The sequence below is a fragment of the Rana temporaria genome, chromosome 4 (genome assembly GCF_905171775.1).
Source record: "Rana temporaria chromosome 4, aRanTem1.1, whole genome shotgun sequence".
NCBI lineage: Eukaryota > Metazoa > Chordata > Amphibia > Anura > Ranidae > Rana > Rana temporaria.
In genome coordinates, this window is record NC_053492.1 from 423,616,534 (window position 1) to 423,630,780 (window position 14,247).

At 44.6% G+C, this 14,247-nt stretch overlaps 1 protein-coding gene and 1 non-coding gene across 2 annotated transcripts in view; both read right to left on the reverse strand.

Annotated features, from left to right (window-relative positions):
- The window catches only part of DNAH14 (dynein axonemal heavy chain 14), a 340,790-nt gene that overhangs the window by 18,699 nt on the left and 307,844 nt on the right, over positions 1 to 14,247 (reverse strand). The window contains 2 exon segments of the mRNA XM_040347836.1: positions 1,347 to 1,546; positions 8,654 to 8,851. Of these exon segments, the coding sequence (XP_040203770.1) occupies positions 1,347 to 1,546; positions 8,654 to 8,851 (398 nt within the window).
- TRNAA-UGC lies at positions 3,726 to 3,797 on the reverse strand. The gene has a single exon. It is a non-coding gene; the product is annotated as a tRNA-Ala (tRNA).

A 14,247-nucleotide genomic window follows, 5' to 3' on the forward strand; every position in this document is an offset into this window, starting at 1 on the left:
AGGAATATGCCTGCTGCTGCTCTGTTAACACAGGTCACGGCCGCTGCTCACCTCCCACTGTGCAGCCGTGCCTGTGTCAGCTCCAAGGTAGATGGCTGCAGAGCTGAGCTATGTCTCGTCTCACACATAGCTCAGCCTCAGCGCACACCAGTGCTGACATCCCCTTCTCTCTCTGCACAGACACGAGGAGAGATAGAGCTCATCTGCTCCTCCTCCTTCTTCTGAGTCTGCCCTGCCCACACTCCCTGGGCATGTGTGGGCACTAGACAGGAAGTTTGAACCCAAAAAAGCATCAGACAGCCTGTCTGCACCTCAATCTCCATCCTGGTAAGCTCACCCTTTCTAGTCTCTCCTGCCTCCCAGTGTATAAAAAGGGGTGCTCTGTGGACTTTTTTAAAGGGGAGGGGGAGGGGGGCAGGCTTTGGTGAGCAGAGACCCTCTTTACACAATAGTCCACAGCATGAACCCTTGAATCAAGTTTCCCAGAACACCCCTTACATCAGATCTGATGTATATGGGGTCTGTGCGGACTCTGATGTAAGGGGGGCCTCTGTGCGGACTCTTGTGATCATGAAAAATCTTAGACTGTTTTCCTCGATCCATCACTTTTCCACGCTCTATGGGCCACTTGACTGGACTTGTCCCCCAGGCCTAAGGCTGCCAGTCCTCCCCTGTATATACCACACTGTAAAGGCAACTGAATAATGGGGAAAACTGCACTACAGGGGTGCCCCATTATCTGAAGTTCCAGCTTGTAGGTAGTTAATATCTTTGGGTGAACCTCTGTGAAAATAGCTTCTGACGAGGACCCGCCCCCTCCTCACTTGTCGATTTAGAAAACTTTTTAGATAATTTTTTACCACATATAACATAATCTGTGAATGCTGCAGAGAATCTTGTGACTCATCAGACTCTCCCCCATTCCTAGATAATGTAACAGTCAGTGTTTAGTCCATGTGAGTCCAATCCTGATATTTGAGTCCACCTAGGAGGTATAGGTGCAGTGTCCAGCCCTGCTGCCTGTAGCTAGTCAAAGTCTATGGCAGGCTAAAATATGCTGCGGCTGGAAGGGGCTGTACCAAGTAGTATTTGTGCTTAGGGCCCTATGCAATCAGGGTCGAATGTCCAGAACGTAGGTATTCCTTACCCTCCTCCTTAACCAGAGCAATTACTTGGATGATGCCAGTGCTGGCCTTTTGTTTCTTTCATTGTGGGGATTTGCTGCAGTATGATCCCTCTCTACTAAATTGTTTTTATTTCTGTCTTGCCATAGAGGACAAAGAAGTTTCCCATTTATAGAATAGCTCTTCATGTATTATACTAGTCAGCCTTTAGTGAATACGAACCTGACTGTTATATATTCTGCGCTGATTCTCGGTTGCATACTGACAATAGTGTCTGTGAAGAGCTGTGCCTGAGAGGTAAGGAACGCTCTTTCTGCGTCGGGGTGCATCCCAAAGATCTGAGGGGTGTCTGTGTCCGGGAGAGAGCTGATATAATCTCGGCACTCCCATAGAGTGGCATTATCCACTATGGTCCGGTATACCTGGAAACAGACACATCTGTTAAAGTACAGTATAAACCCAATCACTAAAATCTTGTATAAGCTTTAACATGTAATGTAACTTCAAAGGTCCATAATCCCCATTGATCCTGCCATGAAGTTCCTTGTGTAGGTACTTCTTGTCAAAGAGTAATGCTCTGTCCCTGTCTCCTAATCATACTCCTGTATTGTTACCCTGTCATATGGGCTTTCAATACAATACACAGGCATTGCCAGTTCACTATCAGGAAAGCTTCAATGAGAAATGCCATTGAGCCACCCGCTGGAGTGCATGTAGACAGAAGGGCCCAGATTCTCGTAGATGGGCGTAAAGCAGCGGCGGCGTAACGTATGTCATTTACGTTACGCCGCCGCAAGTTTTACAGGCAAGTGCTTTATTCACAAGGAACTTGCCTGTAAAGTTGCGGCGGCGTAGCGTAAATCCTCCGGCGCAAACCCGCGTAATTCAAATGAGCCGGGTAGGGGGGCGTAGAGCATTTAAATTAGGCGCGTTCCCGCGCCGAACGTACTGCGCATGCGCCGCCCCTAAAATTTCCCAACGTGCATTGCGCTAAATGACGTCGCAAGGACATCATTGGTTTCGACGAGAACGTAAATGGCATCCAGCCCTATTCACGGACGACTTACGCAAACTACGTACATTTTCAAATTTCAACGCGGGAACGACAGCCATACTTAACATTGGTTGCCCCTCATATAGCAGGGGCAACTTTACGCGTCGCAAATCTTACGTAAACGTTGTAACTTCACTGCGTCGACCGCGTGTACGTTCGGGAATTCGCGTATTTTGCTAATTTGCATACTCGACGGGGAAAACGACGTCGGCGACACCTAGCGGCGAACAAAAAAAATTGCATTTAAGATCCGACAGCGTAAGAGCCTTACGCCTGTCGGATCTAATGCTTATCTATGCGTAACTGATTCTAAGAATCAGTCGCATAGATACGACGGCCCAGATTAGGACTTACGACTGCGTAAATTGCGTTGCGCCGTCGTAAGCCCTGGTCTCTGTAATGAGGCTGCAAGAGATCAGCAGCACTATGATGCAACAAAGGATGAAAAAAGGCAAAAACACGTATTTTTACTAAAAATTGCAATTATTTATGACTCAGTTCTTTATTAATCTAAATGTATTTCAATTAGGGTTTATATCTACAGTATGCACATTATGGCCTGTACTGGACCAAAAAGGTTACATTGATTTAATATGATGTTGTTGTTATTATATAATTTTGATGAGCATGGAATGTCTATGTCCAGCATATTCACAATAAATATTATTTAATTTATTTATTACTATTATTTTGATGAGCATGGAATGTCTATATCGAGCATATTCACAATAATTCTTATTTATTATTATTATTGTTATTATTATTCTAATTATTATCATTTTGACAAGCATGTCATTTCTATGTCCAGCATATATTCACAATAAATATTATTTAAATAATTTATTATTATTTTGATGAGCATGGAATGTTCTATATCGAGCGCATTCACAATAAATGTTATTTATTATTATTATTGTTATTATTCAGATTATTATTATTTTGACAAGCATGTCATCTCTATGTCCAGCATATTCACAATAAATATTATTTAAATAATGTATTATTTTATTTTAATGAGCAAGCCATTTCTATGTCTATAAAGCTGTTGGTAATTGGTATATGACCGCCCTTGATACCAAATACCCCAACTGCACCTGTGAAAATTCATAAATAAAAATAAAATAAAACAAAAAGCTGTCACTTAAAAACACACACACACACACGCATTTCTATGTCTAGCATGTTCAAAATCAATGTTTTTATTTATTATTATTATCAATGATTAAAATTAGCTGATCATCAACAGTTGTTACAATACAATGCCAATATACAATATACTATTTAACTTTTTTTGTTTAAATATGTTTCTAAAATACAGACTACGGGTGACACATTTGATTATCATCTAGATTGAAATTTACAAAATGCAGAAAAGTCAAGAAATCTGTTAATATAATTATTGCTATAACAATGCAAAGATTTTTGTTGCAAAAATAAAGTATTTTTGTACATTAAAATGTCGTTAAGAAAGCCTTTATTTGGTACCTTGAATTAAATGTATCATAGAATGGTTGCAAAAAACAAAAATGTTTTGACAAACAATAAAGTGGAGATGCCGGGGATTGAACCCGGGGCCTCATACATGCAAAGCATGCGCTCTACCACTGAGCTACATCCCCTACTGATAGTCTAGGGCAGCAGACAAGGAGTAGAGTCTGAACAGAGAACAATGACTCACTTCACTGACAGAGGGATTACATCACCGTGGTTGAGCATGCAGTATAAAAGGCCTGTGTTGATACTAGCACAAATCTGTCAGTCTTTATCTCTACTTCCCAGCGAGTGTGATCTCAGTGTTACTAAGAAAATGGTGTTTATTGCAGCCAACTCCCTCTTAGCAATGTATTGTCCTGAGAATGTCAGCATACATTTATACTGCTTTTTCTTTATGCTTACATTTCTGTAGCACCACCCCCGTAGGAGCTGCTGGTTTGAATTTGGGCCTGTCGTTACCTCACTACGTTCATCTTAGGGGTCCTCCTTGAAGAGTTATTCACAAAGGTCTGCACCAACACTTATAGCTGGATTCAGAAAGCTTTACGCCGGCGTATCAGTAGATACGCCGATGTAACTCTGAATCTGCGCCGTCCTAAATTTAAGCGTATTCTGGAAATCAGATACGCTTAAATTAGGCTAAGATATGAGCGGCGTAAGTCTCCTACGCCGTCCTATCTAAGGGTGCAATATTTACGCTGGCCGCTAGGTGGCGCTTCTGTTGAGTTCGGCGTAGAATATGCGAATGACTAGATATGCCGATCCACGAACGTACGTGCGCCCGTCGCAGTAAAGATACGTCGTTTACGTAAGGCGTTTTCCGGCGTAAAGTTATTCCAACAAATAGCTGGCCTAGCCAATGTTAAGTATGGCGTCGAAATTTGAAAATTTTACGTTGTTTGCGTAAGTCGTCCGTAAGTGGGGCTGGACGTAATTTACGTTCACGTCGAAACCAATACGTCCTTGCGGCATACTTTGGAGCAATGCACACTGGGATATGTACACGGACGGCGCATGCGCCGTTCGTAAAAAACGTCAATCACGTCGGGTTTACATAAAACACACCCCCTCATCCTCATTTGAATTAGGCGCACTTACGCCGGCCCCATTTACGATACGCCGCCGTAACTTAGGAGGCAAGTGCTTTGTGAATACAGCACTTGCCTCACTTACTTACGGCGGCGTATCGTAAATACGATACGCTACGCCGCCTCAAAGATACACACAGCTACCTGAATCTAGCTATTAGTCTCTTTTTCCAAGGTTTTATTAAACAAGCTCAGTCAGAGGGATGGAGGGTTAGAGGAGATTAAGGTACCCTGCTTTGCGGATCACGGGTACATTCTTGGATCCAGAGAACAATCCGTTTCCACACTGGATTCAGCAACCACCGGATAGGCCTCTCTCACTGACCTAGCAGCCGGTGCGAAGCTCGTTTAAAAGTCTCTGCCACAGACTTGATGAGTGCCGTCGAGTCGTTGCACAGTCCTCTTTCACAGGACCGTGTAACCACACACACACTTTGCAAAAGTTCCAAAGACACAGCCACACAGTACCAGGATCTTTCATCCAGCCGCAGCACTGTGTGGTAGATTGCCCAGGATGCGTCCTCTAATTGAATCCTCAATTGTTTGGCTTCTTCCCACAGAGAACACAACACAGGACCATCCCTGGACCAGTAGGCCCCAGAAACTCCTGGCCCACTCCTGATGCTCAGTATCGGTCCCGATACTGATACTAGTATCGGTATCGGGACAACCCTAGTATTACCAGACAGCTTTCCCGACCCAAACAAACTGGTACCTCTGGCCAGGATCTCATTAGTAGTAACTGGGGGTTCTACACTAGGTGATGTCTTCCCTGTGTCCATAGCTGTGTAATCAGAAAGAGTAAAGGCCGAAACAACATCATCACTGTTTGTCCATAACAGCTCTTGTGACATAGTCTCAAATAAATCATCATCTCCGGAGACATCTGACAGGGACTCTATCTCCCAATCCCCCAGCTCTTCCGCCGTTAATTAGTTACATACAGTCCCAGGCATGTTTTTCCCCGATCTCTCACCTGTTCCTGTCGTGGACTTCTCAGGAATCAGACTTTCCTTTGGGTCCGGTTCGGGTAGGTCCTTGGGGTAGGCCTCGATCGTGGCCGCGGGAGGCTTTCACGTATCCAACATTCCTTTGGGCAGGTGCAGCGGGAGTAGAAAAAGTTGAGGTAACACCAGCGGCGATATCTGCTGATGACCCTTTCACAGAAGTAACAGCGACTTTCCCCTCGGGAACACTCACGATAGCAGATGTGGCAAGCGTAGGCCTAGCCACTGGATTATATCCAGAAACTTCCTCTGACACATTGCCCGAGGCCCAGTCCACTCTGTAAGCACGAGGTGGCATGGTGGGTTGCTCCACAGCAAAAAGGTACTCCCCGCAACGTAGACACCGAACAAATGGACGGGGGTGAATAGCCAGTCCTTCGCACCTGTTGCACAGCATACCCAATGCTCCCACATCTCCAATTGTGTACAGTACGGACCGCCCATGCGGTTTCAGACGAATGCCAGTATCCGTCAGCACAGTTCCCGGCAGCATGGCACTTGTAGCGGTACCCATGGGAAACATCTTGGGCACCATAGCAGACTGCATTGACAGAACTGAAGACATGGTGGTGTTCCGATTCTCTCCGAGTGTTGGACACACATGCGGCGTCTCACGCGGCAAGCAGGCGGGAACTCCTCCTACTTGTTCCTTCAGTCACATAGCTCGTGGGCTTTCTTGCTTTCTTGGCTCCTCCCACAGCCCAAGTGATCCACAAATTTTAACCCCTCTTTTTCCAGAAAAATAACACAGTCCAAAGCCCTCTGTAGTATAGGCCCCCGATGAACAGCTTACTTGAGTTGCAGTCAGTAACAACAAATCCTGGACGAGCCCCCACGTGTAGCACTACCCCAGTAGGAGCTGCTGGATAATTTTGGGCCTGAACTCTGCCTGTCAACCTCTGGAGTTTGGCTTGATCCCCCCTTGTCACAACTGGACAATAATATGATTGTGGAACCCGAATGACAATAGGGCACCACAATGCTACCACACAATAATAAATGTAGTTAAATATTATTACCTTGGTGTTGGTCGCATGCCACACAGTTGCAATAGACAGAGTCCCACACAAGATATAGCTTAACTAGTGGTAAGGTGTTTACTTGGCATAAAAATAAAACAATGGTTACATAGATAATATTGACTACACACAGCTCCCTGTGAAAGTCAGTGAGAAACAACTGGTTCAGGATTTCTTTGTCATCAGACCCAAATAACATGACCTGGGGGTCAGACCTGAGTGAGTGTATGGTGGAGGAATCGCTCAATGCAATGACATCAGCACTGGGACACCTCTCCACCAAGTCCCACACAACTCGCCCCAAAACAGCAAAGCAACAAAGTGATGCAAACAGTTATACCAAACACATAAATTCACAACTGTAAGCTCCCTCTAGTGAACAGTTAAACTGGTGTGTGTCCGGTCGTAGCACTTCTGAGTGAAGAGTAGAGAAGACCAGTGACTGTTCCTTTAAATGTCAGTTAATCTTCTCCTAGCTCAGTTGGTGCCCTTATCTATTTGTACTCCAATGGACAGGGTGAAGAAAAAAGAATAATCACTTGATGCACTTGTGGTAAAAAATGCTAGTTCTCCCAAGTCCTTGTATCACTCCCAAGGGCAATGTGTCCCTACTTGCAGACGCCAGAAAGTGCAGGTGGAACTATAAAAACCACACTCCTGCGACCCAGTTAACTATGCTGGTAGGCAAATGCCTTCTCACAAAATGAGACCTTGCCTCGCCGGTTTCCTCAGTCCGGAACTTCCCTTCAGTTTTCAGTCTCTCTGTAACACGAGGCCCCTGGTCCTCCGCACGGTCGCTCACTGGGTACTGGTGGATAAGTGACTCTGGATGCTGTGAAGTGTAGACCGGTCCCTCTCTGTGTTTTCTGGGTGGGAACAGTTGCCATTTCTCCTCAAAGCCATCAGAGGGGAAGTTCTGAGTCCCAATGCCCCATATCTCTAACTCTTTTAACTTCTGCACAGCAAGTGTTTAAGGTGCTTGTCATAGAAGTCTCTGTATAGGAGAGTACATAGGACGGACTCTGACATTTTGTAACAAATTCTCCAAGGACAGCACAGAGCTCTGGCCCAATGGTGGCCAGAGGTGACAGGGCAGGAACTTCTAGGTTGCTGAAGCCAGCTTGACTGGATGAGGTAGGCCCTTCCTTTGGGGCCTCTGGGTGTATCACACCAAGTTCCTCCCTTCCACAGATTAGTATAATCTGAATATGCCCTGTTCTATGGAATAGCGCAAAATAAGGATTCCTCTCAGTGGCAATATGAGAGCTTATGAGCGTTTCAGAGTCAGGGAAGGCGTCCATGTTTAAAGCAATACGGCTTTGTTTGCTAAGAGCATACAAGTTTTCCCTGCCCGGATAAGACTTTGGCCATCATTGTATTGTGTTGTATTCATGTATTGTATGTATTTAAATAACCCTGTTGGAAGGGATATCCTTGTATTGTCAGCTTGCTTAGGTGGAGCCGACATTGCTTTTACATCATTTCCTGTTAACATCTTCTTGTGATGGTGACATCACTTCCTGGGGGGATTTTAATAAAAAGGAGCCGTAAGGCTCTCAGCGGGAAGTGATGCTGGGATGCTGAGATGAGAACAGAGCAGTGCGGTGATGTTTCTTGATTTGAATGAATGGGAAAGCGAATGAATGGTGAGTGAATTTTTAACTAAGCTGCATTATATCATTGAGACGAAATGTGTTATTGTTAGAGACACGATATCTGGCTGTGTGCTCTGCGTACAGCCTAATTTCGCTAACATGTGTATCTTTATTTATTTATTTTGCACATTTTTGGAACCAAACTATTAGCTCTTCCATATCTGGATGAATAGAGACTATTCCATGCAGCCTTTATGAACTGTTGAGATTACCTTGTCCTCGGAGAAGGAATAACCATCATGTAACACGGCCGGATTACAGAAGGTGTCCAGGATGCTGAGGAGACACCGGCGGTCCCAAAGATCTGTAACACGGCCTCCATACACCACCTCCCCGGTCAGGTAATGGAGAGCCTTCCAGGGAATCTCACTGCGACCCTCAGTGAGCATCGCCAACATCTGTATAGAGACCTGCAAACAAAGCTAGTGTTATATTACACATAATATAGCTTTATATTAACAAGATGTCCATTGTCATTTTTAGTTTTGGATAGAGTGAAGGGGGGTTAGAACCCCTGTCTCATTTTCAATGCTGCCTGTGCCACCATTAGGGAGATTTACCCTCTCTATTTATCATATTTACAATTATCATCAGAAGTAAAAGAAAATCTCAGATTTTTGGTCGTCTCCACAACAGGAATAGTGGGGACACTAGTTCTGGTAACCCTAGTGAAAACCAAGGATTTCCTCACTGTGCAGGGATTTCCTTCTACTTCCTGCTTTGCCTTAAGTTATTTAACCACGTGCGGACTGCCCACTGCACATATAACTGCAGCAGGGCGTCCCCTCTGTGCCAGATCATGTACCTATGAAAATTTGTTAGAATGAAGCTTAGCCAGTAGAACGGCAATTCCAATATTGACCAATCACATCCCGAATATCCCGTTTATTTATTTTTGTATCTAATAAAAAAAACTTTCAATGTGGAGCCTGCACTTACTGTAAATATATGAACACAAAGAAAGATATTTACTTACCTAATGGCATGAGGATTTTTCCAAAACATTATGCCAATTGCCAAACCACAGGAGTTGTACATCTCCTGACCTGTAGCTGCAATTGTTTTTACGTGGGCAAAACCATTCAAAAACTATGGCAGAAACTTTATCACCATGCAAGACAATGATCCAGATCTACCACTTGGTAGACATGTCTCGCAAACCCATGGCGGTTCTTGTCCAAAGATTGAGGTGCTTGTATTGGACCGAATGCACCCTAGCTCCCGCGGAGGGGACTTTGACAAGCTCCTTCTCCAGCGTGAGCTGAGGTGGATCTCGACCCTAAAGCCACCTCACCTCCAGGCCTCAATCAAGCCTTTAATTTTAAGCCATTCTTACCCGGCTACATCTCAGGTACCTTTGATCCAGAACTTCAGAATTAATTTTCATCCTCCCCCCCCCCCTTTTTTTCCCTTTTTTTTCCTTATTGCTGTCATATTTTGTAAATATGTATTGCTTTGCATCCAAGATATTTGTCCTTGTGATGATATATATATATATAATCAGTGCTTTAACTGGGCCGGAACGCGGCGGTACTCAGTACCGCCACTTCCAAAAATGGCCCTGGAGAGTACCAGCACCTCTCCGAGCGCCCAGTACGTGGGTTTACAGTACCGGAACGCAGCCGGTGGGCTTGTCGAGTTGCGGGCCGGGAATGTGTGTCAGACAGGCAGCGCAGTCACGATAGAAACTGTATGCCGCCCCGCCGGAGCCAACTCACTGCTGCCGAGTGCGCTCCTGGCTCCCTTTCCTCTGTCCTGTCACTCCTGTCCTGTGCGTTTCCTCGACCCCCCCCCCCCCCATGGAGGAGAGTTGGTTCATTCCCCGGCGTGTGCCGCGTGATGTCACGCCGGAGGTGAGAGGTGAGAGGAGGACTCGCGCAGGGAGCTGTGTCGGCGGCAAGGAAAGAAGCCCAAGTCACGAGGAGCCTCAGCTCAGCCTGCGTCTACAGTTCCTAGTGCTGCTACTGTCTGGATCCTGGACTCAGGACTGCAACAGAAGAAAGTAAGAAAATAATTGACTGTATTGGAGGGAGGGGGGGTTGGACTGAGGTGACCATCAGTTTTTTAATAAAAAAATGGCAGAAAAAAATATTTTTGAGTTATTTTGAGCTTGCCTTCTCTAACTAAAAAACCCCCCCATTAATTGCAGCCTCACTGTGCCACCAAACGCAGCCACTGTGCCCATCAAACGCAGCCACTGTGCCATCAATTGTCGCCACTCTGCCCATCACACGCAGCCACTGTGCCACCAAACGCAGCCACTGTGCCATCACATGCAGCCACTGTGCGAACACACGCAGCCACAGTGCCATCAATTGTCGCCACTGTGCCATCACATGCAGCCACTGTGCCAACTCACACTGCCACTGTGTCATCAATTGTCGCCACTGTGCCATCACATGCAGCCACTGTGCCCATCAAACGCAGCCACTGTGCCCATCAAACGCAGCCACTGTGCCATTACACGCAGCCACTGTGCCATCACACGCAGCCACTGTGCCACCACACGCAGCCACTGTGCCACCACACGCAGCCACTGTGCCACCATCAATTGACGCCACTGTGCCCATCTAATGCAGCCACTGTGCCCATCACACGCATCCAAGGGTATTTTCATGTTCAGTATTGGGGGGGGGGGGGGCACCGGCGCCTAATAGAGTACCGGCACCTCTTTTGGCCCACTTAAAGCACTGTATATAATGTATTATATAATCTGAAAGTATATGTATGTTGTAAGACATATGTATTGTATGTTGAACATGCTTCTCTTCTGTTGTCTAACATCATGTTTCTTTATTCTACTCATAGATACTAAAAGACCAATATGGCGACATGCCGTTTGTACAATGATGAATCTGTGCCCTCGATATTGTGGGGATTTCTCTACAATACCAGCCCTCATGTCTGGTTTTTGATTGCACATTTTACGTATTATTTTTTGTTTATTCCTTTTTAAATTATGTTTTTTGTGCACTCTGTCTCTTCAAACCACTGGGCGGCCCTGCCTGGCCGACCGAGACTCCCCGGCACATGGGAGCCTCTGGTGACTTTTGTCTGCTCGAGGCAGCACTCTTCATTGAGTGCATAGGGAGATTTTCGGGCTTTTGAGAGTGTCCCTCTCTTTGGCACGCATGCCTGCGATTCACATCGGACCATGGTTCTTCTGATCCGTCTTGGGTGGTTGCCATGGAGACGCGTCAGTGTTTTGCACGCATGCGTCCTGAGGTTTCCAGTCTGTCAGGCATTCCTGCCCACCTTGTGCTTGCGGTCACGTCGACGTCTGACGTCAATGCGCGGTGCGGCTGGACGCTGCGAGGACCGAGGGTGGCCTATGACGATAGCGGTGACTAAACTTTAGGTATGGGTGAAACAGCCCGAACCATTTATTGGTCCGGGCAACTATTGGCTTCTCCTTTATCCCATCCTTCTTCCCCCTTTTTCTTGGCGCAAATTTTAAAGCCAATTCATTGGCTCAACAACACTTAGTGCTCTATTTAATCATGGCTGTGAGGCTTATACACTGCTTCACAGCCTTGATTTGGGCACAGATGAACTTTTAAATCTAAGGTATGGAAATATGGTGGGTATGCTCTCTAAATATGACAAACAATTTTTCTTTTCTCAATTGGGCTACACAGACCCATGAGATCTGATACATTTTAGTTTACTTTATATTATTTCTCTCCTTCCTATTTGTCTTAGATCACATGCTGGTTTGTCCTATGCTAGCCTTGCGAGCCTTGATCGGCTGTGTTCGGTTCTGCCCGGTGGGAGTCGCTGGTGCTCAATTACTTTAATACCATTCTAATAGGGCCAAACACTGATATGTTTATGGTCCCTAACAGTATGTGCTAGACATCCGGGCTGAATTTCTCTTAATGATCCTACCTTGGTGCCTACCTTGGTCTTCTTACATGCATACAACTCTCTGTTGTGAGATGTGAGTATACATATATATACATTTTTTATTTTATTTTTTTCTGGATGCTCAATATATCAAAATAAGTCATGCTATCTATGAGAGATTTAAAGAAATACATTAATGTATTTATTATTACTTGGATGTTATATATATTGTGAGGGGTTAGCTCGGTAGCGGGGTGTGTGACCCCTTGGATGGGTTCACCACACACTGAATTTATACAGACTGGCAGTCGAAGATGGTTGAAAACAACGTTTTTGGTTTATTTTTCCATCTTGCTGGAAAATAATTGCAAGCATCCAAACAGCATAAACAAAATCAAACATAAAATAAATCCTAGCCACTCTGGGCGTCTACCTTCCACACAGGAACCTATGAAGTCTAACACAGCCTACTGCTGGGTGGACAGTGCTGGTCATACAGCACAAACAATAGTCTTTTGATTTTGTTTCACACAGAAAAAATCAATCCCCTTCTCACCTTCACAGAAGACCTTCTGGCACTGCTCTCCTACTCACACAGCCTTAGGAGTGACACAGCCAATTAGTGGTAATCCTCTGGGCTACTTTATAGAGGCCTTTAATTGCCTCACTCTAAACAGCTGGAGTCTTCCAACGGCTCTTAGCCTTTCTGGCTATTTCTGGCAGCCGACGCCTAATAATGATTGGTGTATTGTCTAACAAGGCAGAAATGTATGTCCCGACTGTGACAACACCCACAGATTTACCCGACTTCCTGTCACAATATCTATTTTCTCTTTCTTAAATAGAAAAAAATCTAAATTAACTGTACACAATCCTGAAGAAGGAGTTACCCATATGCGCTGTAAAATGAATTCAGCCATTTATCTCCGAAACATGTCGGCTTTGGATTAACTCCCATGTATATTGATTTATTTGTCAACATTGGGGTTCTGTCCTGTTGTACTATGGCAATTCTAATTGCATGTTAGTTTTTATGATCACTGTCGATTTTTGTGATATGTTTATTTATTTTTGTATCTAATAAAATATATTTCTATTTTTTATACACTTGTTTGCCATTCCATATTATCATAGTCCAATCCACACAATCCCAGGGGCATGTCCTTCTAATTTTCTCAGATCATGTACCTAGTACGTGGTCTAACACTTCTGGGTCTAAGGCACCACCGCTGACCGGCTTCTGCTGTGATCACACACAGCGGGAGCCCAGCGGCAGGTACCATGGACTCCATGTCCACCGGTACCCACCAATTATACAGTACACAGGTAGAACAGTGATCTACCTAGTAAACTAGGCAGATTGCCGTTTTGTCAGTAGGGAAAGGTATTGATCCTGTGTTGTTGCAAAGTAGCAACATGGATCAATGCCTTTGCCTAGTCAAAGCACCTTCCACACAGTGAGAAAGCACAGGCTAGGCACACAGTTAACCCTTTGATCGCCCCTGATGTTAACCCCTTCCCAGCCAATGTCATTAGTACAGTGATAGTGCATATTTTTCTTTTAGCTCTGATCACTGTATTAGTGTCACTGGTCCTCAAAAAGTGTCACTTAGTGTCCGATTTGTCTGCTGCAATTTTGCAGTCCCGCTATAAGTCCATGATCGCCGCCTTACTAGAAAAAACAAATAAATAAACATATCCTGTAGATTGTAGATGCTATAACTTTTGCGCAAACCAATCAATATAAGCTTATTGTGATTTTTTACCAAAAATATATAGCAGAATACATAGTGGTCTAAATTGATGAAGAAATTCGATTTTTTTTTTTAAATTTATTGGATATGTTTTATAGTAGAAAGTAAAAATTTGTGTTTTTCAAAATTGTTGGTCTTTTTTTGTTTATAGTGCAAAAAATAAAAACTACAGAGGTGATCAAATACCTCAAAAAGAAAGCTCAATT